Source organism: Primulina eburnea, chromosome 15 (assembly GCF_022965805.1).
Source record: "Primulina eburnea isolate SZY01 chromosome 15, ASM2296580v1, whole genome shotgun sequence".
NCBI classification, from domain to species: Eukaryota; Viridiplantae; Streptophyta; class Magnoliopsida; order Lamiales; family Gesneriaceae; genus Primulina; species Primulina eburnea.
The window spans coordinates 34,388,752-34,405,185 of NC_133115.1; the positions used below are offsets into that span (position 1 = coordinate 34,388,752).

The window sequence follows — 16,434 nt, forward strand, 5'->3', positions numbered from 1 at the left end:
TTAAGAACTACTACGTTTGTTTTTACCTTTTTATTAGTCGAAATATCTTATCATAAGAAATACTATTTGCTAATTTGACATTTGGACAATATCTATTTACAGAATTGTAACTTTGTAAGAGCTCTTATAAAAATAAGAGCTTTGTTTCAATTATTCTATGGTTTACCTTAAAAAAAAAAAAAGTGGTAGGAAATCTAAAGAATTAAAGTATCACCTGTTTTATATCTGGGTCTAAATTAATACAATTTTTCCAAGTTTAGCGTCCAATTTTAAACTTGGTGTAACAACAAGATAAAACTAAGCATGATGAATAACATGAATGAAAATCATCTTCTGTCATATATTACACAAGAGATGTTCAAATGATACTCTGCACATGATCTTATCGCAAATCAGACTCGATATAAACATTAAATTTCCCCCAATTTCGACATAATCTTAGTGAAATTTGAGGCTGGTTAGCACATTGTTGTGCACAGGATCCGACAAGTGAGCCAGCAAGTTCTCATATGGGCCGTCACCAGTCACAAGGGCCTGGATAAAGTAACCCAAAATAGCCAACATAGCCAATCTTCCATTCTTTACTTCCTTCAACTTCAGATCCTTCAAAGATTTCTCATCTTTCCCCAATCCAAGCGGGTTGAAAAAGGGGCCGCCAGGGTAGGCTGGTTCACCCGACCCGCAGAATCCCTTTTCCAGGCCCAAAAAGTACTGCTTCCCCATGGAACCTGGATTGTACCAGTCCTGGAATCTCCGGTGCTCAGCAAATCCCATCAGCGCCATTTCGAAAACGAATAGTGTGTAGTTATCAGCCCAGTAGTTGTATGTTCCGGCCGGGGGGATGACTCCAGTTCTGAACCAGGGGAGAGCTGTTTCTGGTGGAATCAGGCCGGCTTTCCCTAGTATTTCCGGTGCTATGGCACCCACTGCCCCTAGCATTGCGAAACGCCCATTGATGATTTCTCCGTAGGCTAGCCATCTGGGCTCGATGAATCCTCCAGTGCCTTCTGGGTCTGACAGCCCCAATGGGTCGAATCCGTAGTCACCGGGGAGACTGGAAACAGTTCCAAGTTTTCCATTAGTTTCAACTTTCATGTCTAAAGAAATCAATAGACTGACAGATGATTTACCTTCCATCCAAGTAGGACAGACTCTGCTTGGATGCAAACCATAGTTGCCTGTTTGCTCCTTGCTGAAATAAAAGCACATAATCAAAATTTAGTGGTAAACTTTCATAACAAAATCAAGGTTTTTCGGGAGTTTATGCGTGTGGATGTTTTGTAAATACCTTGACAGGAGGACTAGCCTCTGCCTTGACAACAAATGAGACTTTTCTTGATGATTGGATCGACCTTCCTCCAAAAATCTGCCTGGCGGCGTCTGCGGAAGCGCAGATTGATGATGAAGAGACCAACGCCTGTGTTGCCATTTTTTGGTTTTTCTTCTTGGGACAGAGGAGTTCTAGTTTACTATCCGAACGAAGGAAGAATTAGTAGCACCCGAGAATGATCACAAACGGAACAAGGACCAATCCATGCTAGCCAACTGGATTTGTGTGGGACAGATAGAGATCTTTGAAATTGTGGTGCACACACGAGTAACTAAATCGGTGGATAAAGTTAGGATCTTGTTGTCGAATGGAAATGGTACAGCTGGCATGGTTGCTTGGATTGCAGATAATTATTGGTCCGGAAAAAGTCTTGGATATTCCATAGCCACCTGGTTTGGGATCTCCATTGTTCCATGGTTTGTTCTCCACAGAAAGGGCACGGACTAACGTTATCCCACCTTGGATACAGTGGATTTCATTGTTATTTATTATTTATAAAATTCCCTAAGTCGAAGAATAACTTTAATAAATGAAAAAAATATGCTTGGTGAGATTTTGGTGGTTCAAATGTATTTCCTTAACTCAATAGTTTGACACTATTTTCGATTTTTGTCGACGAGTCTCCAAGCCTCTTAAAAACAAATAGTATAATTTCAATAAAAATAATTAATTTTACTTCTTTCAATATTTATGTGACTATTCTAATTTTAGATCATTTTTACACCCCTAGCTAACACAAGTAGACGAGCGTTTTTCAACTTCAAACAAATTTTTCAACGAACCTGGAACTTTAAGACATGAAATAAGAAGCGATTTGCCATTCCAAACCAGAGTCGCTGAACTTGAAATAAAATTAGCAGAGTATAAGGGTTCGATTTACTTCATCATATCTTTTCTAAAATCCATATAATTGAGCTGTTACAAGTACAACATCTCAGAACAAGCCACCAATTCCTTAAACATATCTGTCCTGAATTATGTAAATTACACTTCAGGTTCTCTTGCTCTCGGAGAAAGAATGCTACACGTTCCCCACACCTAAGAGATAGATTGAGAGCATTTGGATTGGACATCTTGCAACCCACAAACCATGTTAGCAGGGACTGCTATGTCTATCATCTTTGGATACGACAGGTTTAAATCTGTGCAACACAAAACAAATTATATATCAGCAACAAAATGATACAAAGAATAGATCGAACTTCAGTTTTGAGCATTTGCAACCAAATACTTACTCGCCATTATATTTTTGAATGTTTCCTGCAAAAGAATATAGATAAGTAAATGGGAATTTCACAAGTCGTGCTTAATAAAGATTTTTATGCATAAGATTTTTGACTTGTCAACAAGTTGGCATCGCGAAAATGAAAAACAGAATAGTCTGGTGATCACCTGATCTTTCGTTAGGCGGGGGTTGTGCGCCATCTCTTCTCCCACAGTACTCACCTAAAATTCATTGAAAGGCATAAGCAACTTCAGTTATGTGTGTGCCCATGACAAAAAGTAATTAGATCTATATGGGCACTTACAGAGAACCCCTTGTAATCATGAGCAGGATATACCAATGTGTCTTTAGGCAATGTAAAGATCTGTTTTGGAATAAAAATTAGAATGTATGTGGGAATTTTGGAGTGTTAAAATTCATAAAATTTTGTTCATTATATGATGTATTTATTCTTACCTGTGAATGAACCGACTTATAAAGCTGCTCGGAACTGCCACCCTGTGAAAAAGTAATGGGATTTCAATATCAGAGCTCCAAATACAATATAAAATAAAATATAGAATCAAATTTAGCTAACAAAAAATTTCTCCAGGGGAAGGATAAAGAGACTGCGTGAGGAAAACTAGTGATCGACTTTGCATGTGTTACTTCAATCTGAGAGCTTTAAGGATTTCATAAGTCTCAATTGATGCGAGTCTGATCTGAGACATATAGTTATGCACGCAGGGTTAACTCCAAATACTTTGTGAGTCATAACTATCAACTTATAAGGAGATCAAGTTTCTGTTCCAATGATTATCTCCACATCTTTAGAAAAGGAAACTCCTTATTCAAGGGTTTTAGACAAAGAAAATTTGTTACTTCAGTTCACCATTGAAAAATCACATGACGAACAAAATTTGGATAATAGGTCTCTCATTAAGAAGATAATACCTGAAAATCTGTCCTACCACATCCACGTATCAATAAAGCATCGCCAGTGAAAGCCATCCTTGGTTGTGGCTGATTTGGTCCTGCTCCCGTGACATAGGTCACACAACCTTGCGTATGACCTGGTGTATCACGAACCTGTGAAAGAGAAGATAATCATGCAGCCAACATGAGGATGATCAAATGCATTCTACAGAACCGAAATGCAGGATATCTCAAGGACATCATCCGTATAATTAAATAGGTTATATTCACAGGTTGATTAAGTCATACATCAACTTATTCTATTCAGTTGTATGATTGGCAAATCTAATTTGAAAAGCTCAAGTTCCTTGTGGTACCTCCAGAAAGAGATCACCAAACTTAATTCTATCGCCAGGTTCAACAAATAGGTCCGCTTTTGCCTTGCTTGCTTTAGAGATTATGGATTTTAGTCCAGGAACCTTACTCTGTAGCGACAACATAAAAAGAAACAGGTTAGAATACTATCATATAATATTGAATCATCATTAAGAAAATGCAAAATATACTTAAAAACCATCTCCGCATCATCAATAATTTGAATGTGAAAAAAAGAACAGAAAACAGTAACCTTAAGCAAACCAGAGCCAGTCACATGATCAGCATGCACATGTGTATTGATTGCATAGATAAGATTTAAACCCAGCTCTTTCACCACAGAAAGATCCCTATCAACGGTCTTGTCCACAGGGTCAACCAACTGTTTACAGAGAAGTTGCGTTATTTCATTCTGAAGGCGACATTGCAGCGTGAAAAACAACGAAGAAGAAAGCCAAATATTGTCACGCTACAAAAAAAGTCTCCAATTATCAATACATTGGATCAATTCCCTATGTATCGAAAGTTAAGCAACAGTCTAACCCGTTATTTCTCATACAGACAACCAGTAAAAAATTTGATGATGATAGAAATCAACACATAGCGTTAGCTGGGAAAAATCAATAGAATATTCATAATCTAAACGAATTAGACTTTAGAATATCAACTGGTTTCTGCTTTCTCGTGAGAAAATACTTAACACATTCAAGAGTGATTCGGATACTTGTTCTAGTAATTTGGCATCATCAATCAGCAAGTCAACCTTCAAATGATCCATCCAGCGGTAAAACGAAGATAGATAAGAAGCTGTTTAAGCAATCTTGATAGGAAAAAGCAAACAACTTTCATCCTAACACTTTCATTTCGCTAAATAGAAGGATCGAAAATGTATCAAAAAGACCCCAACCCCATAATAAGCTATTATATCAAAATTCATTAAACAAACACAAAAAACCCATTTGACCATTACTATTAAACATGCCCCATAAAACATAGAATATAATCATAAACCGCAAATTTAAACTGACAAGAAGAAACTAGGATGTGATGAGAACTAACGAGGGCAGGTTTATCAGGATGAGAAGCATCGGCGAGAAGGTAAGTGTAAGTGCACGACTCCTTCTCAAACATCTGACGAAAAAGCAAAGCAGACGACGTCGCATAAGAGGCTGACCCCATTGGCGATGATCGAACACTCGCGGTAAACGTTACAACCTTCGGGAAAAAAGCTTTCTTTTGCGGTTTAGGAACGGAAAACACAAAAGAAAATTGGAAAACCCGGAAATTCAGAAGCATTTCTTGTTGTGCAAAGGTGGGATTTCAATGTCATAACACGAATGGACGAGCATATCAATGTGAAGATGCTCGAATTTTTTAATCGGTGATGTGCATTTATGATTTATGCGTTGAATTTGTCGCGATTAAGGAAGTTTTGGTGTGATCGGGAGTGGGAATTGGCGAGTGATGTGATTGGTCGTTGATCAGGAGACAGCGTGACAACGTCAGCAATTGCACCTAGTATTGCGCGCCACCTTCGTGCTTTGTTTGGTTGTTGAAAATGAGGTTCTAAAAACTCGAGTTTAAAAATTGTTTTTAGTTTTTAATGTATAAAATCAATCAATATAGATGATCACAAGCATACAAATTTTACAAATAAATATATTTTACTATCAAGAGCAACTATTAAAAATATTTCGGTGTATTTTTTGTTTAAAAAATTTTATATGATCAAATTTTAATATTAAATTTATAAAATAATAATAATAAAAATTAACTTAAAAGAAAAATAAAAGTTAAAAAGTAAACTAAAATTTTACTTAAAAAGCTCGTACTTAATCACGGTTTTTCTTTTCTCACATAAATTCGTTCCACCTTATTTTGGACTTTTTTTTCTCGTTTTGGTCAGAATCAAAACTTTTACTTAATGTGAACAATGGTTGAGAATTGGGTGGGAAAATATTTCTTATACAATAAATAAAAGCAAATTTGGTTAGTGAAACAATGTTTTTCACATAGTATTCTTTACTTAATTTTATATAGGATTCAAAGGTAAAATGTTCTCTAACCTGGTTCGGAACTCATAAACACAAATATGCAATTTAGAGTAAATGTAAGAAATTATATTTTTCTGCAAACAATTCAAAATTGAAAGCTTAACACGGACAGCTTATTTTTCGCCAAAAAATTACCGAAACATCATATTGATGGCATAACTTTCTACACCTCGGTTCTCTTGAAAACAGTTTTTATTGTAAAGAATGGGCTAAAATGTGTCCCATATTTATTTATTTTTTGTTGCAAGTCATCTCATCGACTGGGGCATGAAGAATACCTGCATCCAAGATCATGCAAACTCTTGGGGATAACTCATAAGAATCTTCAAGCGGAAGCTTCAGTTTGAGCTTGAAGTTGCACCAATACCATCCCATAACTGATTAGTCTCGTTTCAAGAGAATCTTATAACTCAGATAGTTTATGATTTCTTCAAACTTGTCCACAAAATCTATTCTCAAAGATACATGCATTGTGAATCATAAGCGACACGAGTTAACTTTTCCCATGAGAACCAAAATTATAAATGATGGGTCAACCTTATATTTTTCAGGGAATGATACTTGTATAATCGGCTCTTTAAGGAAGTGGCTACCCCTCCAAAATCAAGAATTTAGGTGCACTATTATCCAATTATCTCATCAAAGGAGACACACATTTAGTATCGATGCCAAGCCCATTAGATAACACACACCTAACAATTTGTTTCCACATTCCCATTTTTGGCACGAATCCATGCCCTACCATTTCCTTCAATGAACATTCCACATCTTCCGCCACATTCTGACAACAAAATCCCTTTTATCACCAACTTGTAAGATTCAAAGCTCGGATTTATTCCCTTCTTAATCATCTTTTGCATAAAAATTTTAGCTTTAACAGAGCACTTTGCATCAAGAAAAAAATACAACACCTCTTGATAAGTTCCTGGATTAGGCTTGCATTCCTTGACCATAGCCCTGGAAAAGTTCAATCCCTTCTTGAAATCTCTTTTGCTTTCTTAATCATACGATCAATATGTTGAACACGATTGCGTCCGCCTCCACCCCCTCTGATTCCATCATATCCAACAAACTAAATGCCTCGTCCACACGGCCAAGCTCGCACAGTCCATGCATTATTGTCGAGAAGGTTCTCACGTTAGGAATGCATTTTTGATTAGGAAATTCATCGAGCACATTGAGGGCAGCCTCAATCTTCCCGCACTCACATAGCCCCTTTTATGATGATATTCAAGCAACAGGCATCAACCTCCACACCCAAGCTCGGAGCAAGTGCATACACCTCATGAACAGCCTCCAATTTCTTAGTCGAAACCAGCAGATTCAACACGCAGTTGAAGGTGACCACGCTTTGCCAGCACTTGTAATATGGCATATCGAAGAGGGTTTCGAGGCTTTGTTCATCCAACCAGCAGAATGGCCGTAAATCTTGATAACGCCACGAAACAACACATCAGAAAGCCGACATCTCCTCTCAAGCTTGATTCTTTGCATGGGAGTTTCGACCCCATCAATGTCACCGGAAGCTGAGAGATTATTGATGACCGTAGAGTAGAGATATTCCGTAGGATTGTAGTCTTTGCGGTTAGAGAGCTGAATAAAGAGTGGGAGGATGAAATGGGGGTCTTTGATTTCATTGAAAAATCCTGATGACTTGAGGCTGGATCAGCGAGTCTTTGTGGTTGAGGAGATCGGGTGGAACACAACGCTTATCACTTATATGTGAGGAAAATTGACGGAAGAAGAGAGAAAGATTCAGTCTTGGGAGGAGAATTGAGGATATGCAGATAGGCTGATGGATTTTCCATGTGCAAGTCATTGCTTTATCATACTCCACTTCCAAATAGTACACATTCTGATAGGTGAGACAGATATATATATATTATTATTAATAATAATTAATAAAATATTATATTTAAATTTTTATTCTTATTATTTAGTGAATATATTAGTTATTTTCTTCTAATTTAAAAGAATGTATAATTCCAAAATTGATTTGTGTATCATTTTCTTTTTCTATAATATATATGATCTAAAGTTAATTCATTGATGAAAATAATTAATTGAAGCTATCATCTTTCTAAATCATGAAAGTAACTGAATATATCTGTCATATATACATATAATATATGATCTAAAGTTAATTGATGAAAATAATGAATTGAAACTAAATTCTTTCTAAATCACGTTAACTAATAAACATGACGGACGATATATTCGGTTGCTTTCAGGACTAAATAATATCATTCTGTTTTTTTTTTTTTTTTTTTATAGAATTCACTACTTTTAATTTGATATAATAAGATCTAAGTTAACATAAAATAATTATATATATATATTTTTTATTGGTAATTATATCTAAACAAATTTAAAACATTTTGTTTGATAAACATTAATAAACAATAATGCGTGGTAGAGCTGTGAACACTGAATACAAGCAAATTGGTATCCATTCGAGATGTCCTAAAAAATTTCATATGTTTTACATATATGAGTCAATCTTACGATTCTTTATATGTGAGACGGATTAACTTTATTAATTTTTACAGTAAAAAATAATACTCTTAGTATAAAAAATATTATTTTTTTGTGAAATTCGTATCACAAAATACGACTCATAAGATCGTGTCATATAAGTTTTTACCGTACAATATATGTGCTGGACGGACGAAATTGTTTAATTGATTGATCTTTAAAAATAAACAACCATGAACCAACAATAAGAAGCTGAATAAATAATAATAAAACAAAAAAGACATTTAACCGAAAACGGAGATTAAACTGCAAATGACGAAATAAAGCAAATTCATCAAATAAAAACATGGAAATTAATTATGGTAACTGCAGAAATGAAGATCCATGGAGCAGAGAAATCTAAGCACTGGAATCTGATGCAGGGTGGTGTTTCTTTGCAGCGGGCTCAATAGCACCATTTTTATTCTTCGGAGATGGTGACGAAGGTGTTGGTGCTATCTTAGGTGAAGATGATGGTGGAGAATGATACGCGGCTTTGGCTGATGGAGTTTGTGAGTGGGTTGGAGATGCAGCAGGAGCTTTCTTGGGTGAAGATGGTGATGGAGAATGAGGTGATGGAACTACTGACGGCGGAGATAACGGTTGAGAATGAGACGGTGGTACTACTGGAGGTGCGTGTAATGGGGTCTTGGCTGGAGCTTGAGTTGGAGCTTTCTTGGGCGAAGATGATGGTTGAGAATGAGATGGAGGTACCACTGACGGGCCGTGTGCTGGGGATTTGGCTGAAGCTGTTGGAGACTGAGCAGGAGCTTTATTGGGTGATGATGTTGTTTGGGGATGACAGGGCGATACCGCTGGCGGCGGGTGTGATGGGCTTACGGCTGATGGAGTTGGAGCTTTTCTGTGTGAAGATGATGAGGGGGAATGAGACGGTGGAACCATTGGTGGGGCATGTGTTGGGGCTTTGGCTGGTGTAGTTGGAGCTCCGGCAGGAGCTTTCTTAGGTGAAGATGGCGGTTGAGAATGAGAGGGTGATGCCACTGGCGGTGCGTGGGATGGTGTTTTGGCTGATGAAGTTGGAGCTCGAGTAGGAGCCCTCTTGGGTGAAGATGGTGGTTGAGAATGAGAGGGTGATGACATTGGCGGCACCCGTGATGGGGCTTTGGCTGATGAAGTTGGAGCTCGAGCAGGAGCTTTCTTGGGTGAAGATGATGGCACCAGTGGCGGGGCGTGTGTTGGGGTTTTGGCCATCGGAGATGGAGAAGGGGCCTTGGCCGTGGGGGATTTGGATGGTGCTGACGAATGGTGAGTTGGAGCCGGTGTAGGAGCTTTGGTTGATGGGGGCAGAGATGGAGAACCAACAGGAGGCGCTTGCTTTGGTGCAGGAGCATTCTGGGAAGAGGGCGGAGAGTGGGAAGGCGGTTTCGGCGACATGTGAGTGGGAGGCTTCGCCGCAGGCGGAGGAAGCTGTGGAGCAGTGTGGTTAATGTTGCCGCGATGATCAGAAAGGACTTGAACAATAAGCTTCTGACCTTTCTCACAGTGTTGTGCATGACCACTAATAAAGAAGAATATCCCTGATCTTGTCAACTTGAACTTTGTGTTTCCATCCTTGAAAAGTTTAATTGGATCATCTTTGTTGCATCTTTTATAATCTTTTTTTCTCACGACGAGGACCGAATCGCCTCCTTTCTTGTATTTGAAAACTGCATGCAAAATTATAAACAACGTCATTAGTTTCACATTTTGGCAATATTATTCATGTAGATATCTATGCACGTATAATGGACGTTTAGCAAGAATAAGACGATTGTACAAGTTACATACCGAGGATGTCATTGATTTGAAAACGATTTCTTTTAGCCCAATGGTTGTATGATTCATCAGATGCATCGACAACCCAACCTTCGTCTTCGCCAACATGAAATGTACGAGCATGAGACGAACGCATAAACCCCATTGAAATCGAAATTGCAACCACGAAGCTCATCATCCGGAACACCATCTCTACCTTAAGACTTCGGTGTATTATGTTATTAGACTAATATGCAAATTGCAAAGAGAGGGAAAACAAGGAGAATGCTTTAAAGGGTTACTGATGTGAACGAAACTTTGGTGTATTTATATTGTACTTTTGGCCATCTATTTTCAACTTCTAAGTTTTATTATTATTTATGCTTTCTTTGAACCGATGGTCTACCCTTTTTACTACTAATTAATTATACTTAATACGTTGTTATGTGCTCCTTAATAATCGCTAATGTACGTGGTCAAAGGATTGGAATGTTTTTTTTTCCTCTTTAATTAAAAATAATAATTATTACTCTTAAAAGTAATTCACTTCTTTAATGTTAATTTGTGAATTATGTCACTTAGAGATGAGGAGAATATTATTTAGGTACGTATCATAAATCAAAAATTTGTATGAGACGGTCTCAAAAGTCGTATTTTGTGAGACATGTATCTTATTTGGTCATCCATGAAAGATATTATTTTTTATGCTAAAAATATTTTTATATGCTAAAAATCAAGCCCGACGACATCCTCGCTTCGAGACGATTCACGCTTTTTAGAACCTTGGAAAATACATAGCCTTCTTACTAAAAAAGCAACATGTGATCTAAGGCAAGCGAACAAGGGGGAAGGATGAATTTGTGATACTCAAAATTAACATGTCTCACAGATCATGAAATACATATTTACGATTGATAACTGACTACGCACAGATTTGCAATTGAATAATTAATTATGAGTTGAGGTTGTTATGGGCCTACAAAAATATAAAATAAAACGGTTAATGGGCCGAGGTTCTTAACCCAGTCCATCAAAAATATATAAGAAACAAGAATTTATGGGCCGATGTTACCAACCTCTGCCCATCTAAAAGATAAACAAAACTTGGTGGGCCGGGTTGCCGACCCATGTCTCTGCCAACTTCAATCCATCGAAAAATATAAAAAAGGAGTTGATGGGGAGGGTTGTCAACCCAGACACTATTATATTATTATTATATATTATATATTATTATTAAAAATATTAAAAATCTTCTTAATAGAGACAAAAAGTTGTTTTTTTTGTTTTACCAATTTTGTCCTCGTTTGATATCAAATTTACATTTTGTTTTTATATATTTTTTTTAATTTCAAAAAAAAATTTTGTTTTTTTAAAATTACAATAATTCAAATAGCAATTAGTACCTCGATAATTTATCAAATTTCACTTTAGTCCATAGATAATTATAAAAAAATTGTACACACGCGGTATATCTAGTATATATATATATATATATATATATATATATATATATATATATATATATATATATATATATATATATATATATATATATAGGTGAAGCAATGGCCAAGTGCAGCCAAGAGATCTTTGGTCACGAATGACATGTTCAATTGGTCCATTAGCTTTGTTCATATATATTGTCTTGCAATGCCCCCTACAATATAATTAATGCCATTGTTTGTCTATGGATACTATTTAATTTCAAGACACTGTGTCGGCAGTTCAACGTGTAAAAATGATAAGATAAAAGGCAATTAAAGCTCCATCAGTCTAAAGTAAACATCGACGTCCATATATATATATATATATATATATATATATATATATATTGCAATATATATATATATATATATATATATCAAACATCATCATTATTTTTTTCAAAAGATTTAAGATTATCAACTCGGTCGTAAAGTTGATCCAAAAGCAACCACGTAATTATTTTGTGTGGGACGGACGGACACTTGCAGTCTTTGCATGTTACTGAGAAGATGGCACTCGAAAAAGATCATATATCATAATCAAATCTGAGTCCGGTAAATGCAATTGGATTTCCATCATTCCACTATTCTTAATAATAATGTAATTTTTTATTGATACGAGAAAATCGTCTAATTTTTCATATTGTGAAATAATTACGTGCTTTATGGTTGTAATTAAAAAAATATACAAAATATACATACATATATATAGATATAGATAAAAATTGGATCAAGATCCTCTGCTCTGGGAAGTGGGAGCTGTTTGTTAAAAAAAGTTATTATTTTTTAAAAAATTGATATTTTTATATTTTAATTATTTCAAAATCAAAATTATATTTTTACATTAAAATATATGATTAATAATCCAATTTAAAGTTATAATTTAAATTTTCGTTAGAAATATATATTGTGAGGGTAAAATGACGTCTCTCTTATTATTTTTTTCTTTTATAATTTTTTCAACTCTTTTTTTATAAAATTGTTAATTATAAAAATTTAATTTTTTTGCTACAAATATGTGACAAGAAAAAACGACGGTACATTCAAATTTTTCTAATATTATAGTTTTTTTAAAAAAATTATTTTCTAATTTTTTTATCTTGTTATTTTTTTATTTAGAAATTAAAATTTTATTAATCACATATTTGTAATAAAAATAATAATATTGTTGGCTTTTTTATATTCTAATTCTTTTGAAAAACTATTGTTAATATTTCTCATTTCTTTTTAAATTTTTAAATACAAAAATATTTTTTCTTTCTTAGAAATTTAAGAAATAATCCAATTTTCAAAAAAAAAAGTAAAAAAATATTAAGTATTCGAGCAAAAAATATTATACAAGATAATTTTTTTTTTATATGGTATCAATTTTTTGATATTATTTTTAATTGATCGATTGATTCAACTAAAATAATTTTTTTGTAAATTTTTTATAATTAGATTATTTCTTATATCTCTAATATATAGAAGTTAAAATTCTATTAATAACATATTTGTAATAAAAATAAAATTAACATCTAAATTCAAGAAATATATATAAATTTAACAAGATTAAAAAAAAAATTTTAAAAGAACTATAATATTAAAAAATAATTTTTTTTAATAGACAGCACCATCTTGATCCGTAAAAATTGTAGTGTTGAAAATACTTACAAAAGGGAGATAATGTACTCTGATATAATCGAAACGAAAAGCTCTTATTAATAGCAAATTAACCTGGCAATAATTAAACAAAAGATGAGGTATCATCGTTTACAACAGAAGAGACGAAGTGAGTTTCATCGTCTGTCCATTGATCAAGAACACTCGTACCAGCAATCCCCTGTTCACGACTGTTCTCAAAAGTACTCCAATATTTCTCCATGTTACCACCACTCGGCGCAAACTCCACGTCCATCCAATTGTGGTCATCAAGATCGTGCGGCATCGACCAATCTTGGCCGCTGGATTCGTCGTTCCAGTACTCGTTCGAATCGTGGCTGTCGTCGGGCTTGATTTCGGCCTCCAGAGACTGGATCACTTTAGTCAGCCTCTCGTCGTCGCAATCATCGACTTGCGTTTCGTCGAGTAATGACATGAGAAGGCCTTGATTGACATGCGAGAACTCCAAGCTTTCGAAATCATCCTCCTGCTTCTCAATGTATTCCCAGTTTTCAGCTACCACTGTGGCCATACAACTACTTGCAAGAAAAAAAATATTATACTGATGATCAGCGGTGAAACTGCACTTGGGCTACTCAATGGTTCTGGTTTTCCTCAAGAAAAGTACCCTTTATATAGCCGGGCAATAAAATCTTTCCAATAAAGTAAGAGAATATATTATATAATTTGGTGATAGCTAAATTATATGATATTTTTTAGATATTTTCTCTCGTTGATATATTTTAGGCATATCGTGTAAATTCTTTCTTCATAAATTATGATATTGAACCTGATCAGTTGAGATCTGACCCCTTAATTGCATTCTGATATCATATTAACTAAATAGCATGCTATTTAAAGTATAAATTGTTAGGTTCATACATATAAAGGCATGTGTTTATTTTCTAGATATCAAGTAGACATCCTGAAGAGTAAAGGTAAAAAATAAATAAATAAATAAAGGCAGTTTTAAAAATTGTTGAAAATTGATTTTGCTATATGTCCTTTAATTGAGGTCTCTTTCAGTGGTTGAGAAATGAAAAATTAATTGCATGTACTCGATGTTCCTAGTGATATATAATAATGCATCCACACTTCCACTGGTAAAGGATTGTAGATAAATGTCTTTGTCTACCACTTGTGACTGGAACATGTGTTAGGACAAGACATAAAATATTTTCTAAGATATGGAACAGTAAAGGAAGAGAGACAATTCAATATATATTTTTTAATGCCAAAATAAAGTTATATTAACATAGTAATAAATCAAAATGTACAAGCTTTATATACAAAAATAGGACTAGCTTTGTAAAAACCGGGGTCAAAGAGAACATGGTGATTGTTGGTGTCATAAACTTGTATAGATGATGAGCTGTTCTCGACAGACTTCTAGACGAAGAGAACATGAATGAAACTCACATCGAAATGAGAGAGATTCTAAAACTGTTCAGGTATAAAACTGTGGAGTTGAGGAATGCTTAAAAAATTTGATAGGTGCTCATATAAAAAAGATATATCTTTTTTCCCGATGAACTCTAAAATTAAGCGTGTTTGATTTGGAGCAATTCAGATATGAATGACCTCTTGAAAAGTTTCATATGATGAATGTAAGTGAATACATAAACACGCTGAAAAAATACATCTTGTTACAATAGAGACAATCGTCAAATTTTTTAGACGTTACAAACTTACTGATATTCAATATGACATCTCGATCTCATACTCTGATGATCTATAATATGTACAACTTGATTTAAATGCCTTGGACAGAATTTTGTTTGTGCTAGATCATATCACCAGTTAGATCGATGCCCATTACGTTTTTTATTTAGGTAATTTGATTCGAAATTCTCTTTTGAAACATATATGCTATTCGATTTATTATATATTTATTTATCTGTTGGTTTGTTTGGGATAATATTACTTTTAATATATCATTTTCGTAATCTTAAATGAAACGTAAGTTCACCCATGCTTTTCTGAAGGAATCTTATTTACACGGTCAATTTAATGTCTTTTATATGTTTACATTTTAGATAGGTATTGACCAGTGAGCACGAGTCCGATCGGTTTAAAGATATTGTTTCACGTTTTAATTTTCAGATTTGGTCGATTTATTTCGGTTCAACATGTTACCAAAATATTTCTACTTTATCATGGATAACACCAATTGACAAATTAAATTGGTTGAGTCACATTCAAACATGTACATTAATTAAAACGATGAGATAAACTTTATGATAATTGTAAATTAATTACAACTGTCTATATTTTATTGTTAATGGCTGTGCTGGTAAGTGGAGGCATAAAAAGGAGCATTTTTTTGGTAATTATGCACTTTGGAGACCAAACATTTGTCAGGTGTCTAATCAATATGCTTTGGAGTTGGATTGAAATTTGGTCACTCACTTCTCCTAAAAAAAATAAAAATGGCCACTCACACCCCAAGAATACTTCCACCACTCACCTCATGCAAATTAAATAGGACAGTAACCAAAGGTTATGTTATTTCATTGTTTACTTTGATTTCCGAAAATTGTAATTTTTTTTTCTATGTCAAGCGCTTGATATTATGTTAAAGAGTTATGTTTGTTGGTCAAGAAACAATTTTTTTTTTTAATATTTGTAGCAACGGGTAGTACACATACTTTTGTGCTAATGAGTCAGGATGTTAAGCTTATGAGTTCGAGTGGTGCGTGTCTATCTGTAAGTGTAGTCTCATATCTTTTATGGATCTTTCTTACTTTTTTCTCTACCTCCGGATTTGGATTTCTCATCAACAGAGACAATATTACTCGTTAAAATTTGATGTCAGTCTTTTACGGTCCACCTAATCAACCAAATCAAACGAAACAACGTCAGTAGCTTGAAGCACGAGAACTCCCAAGAACTCACTCATCTCATTACTACATTCATTTATGCACGTTTAACCACACATTTTGTCTTTTATGTCTTTTTTTTTATTTTTTCATTGATATTATCATATTTCAGTCTTAGTAATATATCTTTTGATTTTTGATAATTTTATTATTTTTAATCAGTAATATTGATGTGACAATACACTAAGGTCATATCCAGAAAATTGGAGATCCTAGACTAATTTTTAGGAGAAGGTCCTACATAAATTTTTTTATTAAATAAAAATATTACATCTGAGCTGAC

At 34.4% G+C, this 16,434-nt stretch overlaps 3 protein-coding genes and 1 pseudogene across 3 annotated transcripts; all 4 read right to left on the reverse strand.

The window, feature by feature from the left end:
• Positions 1-292: 292 nt before the first annotated feature.
• Positions 293-1,487, reverse strand: LOC140814056 (chlorophyll a-b binding protein 8, chloroplastic-like). Its single transcript, XM_073172917.1, has 3 exons — positions 1,289-1,487; positions 1,131-1,192; positions 293-1,054 (listed from the first exon to the last, which is right to left on the reverse strand). The coding sequence occupies exons 1-3, from the start codon at positions 1,427-1,429 to the stop codon at positions 439-441; spliced, it is 819 nt and encodes a 272-aa protein (XP_073029018.1). The 5' UTR covers positions 1,430-1,487; the 3' UTR covers positions 293-438.
• A 646-nt stretch (positions 1,488-2,133) lies between these two features.
• LOC140815089 (persulfide dioxygenase ETHE1 homolog, mitochondrial) lies at positions 2,134-5,302 on the reverse strand. The gene is made up of 9 exons (XM_073174199.1): positions 4,884-5,302; positions 4,078-4,206; positions 3,827-3,934; positions 3,489-3,623; positions 3,012-3,053; positions 2,860-2,919; positions 2,723-2,776; positions 2,566-2,590; positions 2,134-2,472 (listed from the first exon to the last, which is right to left on the reverse strand). Exons 1-9 carry the CDS (start codon positions 5,118-5,120, stop codon positions 2,369-2,371), a joined length of 894 nt encoding a protein of 297 aa, XP_073030300.1. The 5' UTR covers positions 5,121-5,302; the 3' UTR covers positions 2,134-2,368.
• Positions 5,303-5,657: 355 nt separating this feature from the next.
• Positions 5,658-7,711, reverse strand: LOC140814147 (uncharacterized; annotated as a pseudogene).
• A 907-nt stretch (positions 7,712-8,618) lies between these two features.
• On the reverse strand, positions 8,619-10,360 carry LOC140814770 (uncharacterized). Its single transcript, XM_073173861.1, has 2 exons — positions 10,181-10,360; positions 8,619-10,059 (listed from the first exon to the last, which is right to left on the reverse strand). Exons 1-2 carry the CDS (start codon positions 10,356-10,358, stop codon positions 8,753-8,755), a joined length of 1,485 nt encoding a protein of 494 aa, XP_073029962.1. The 5' UTR covers positions 10,359-10,360; the 3' UTR covers positions 8,619-8,752.
• Positions 10,361-16,434: the final 6,074 nt, after the last annotated feature.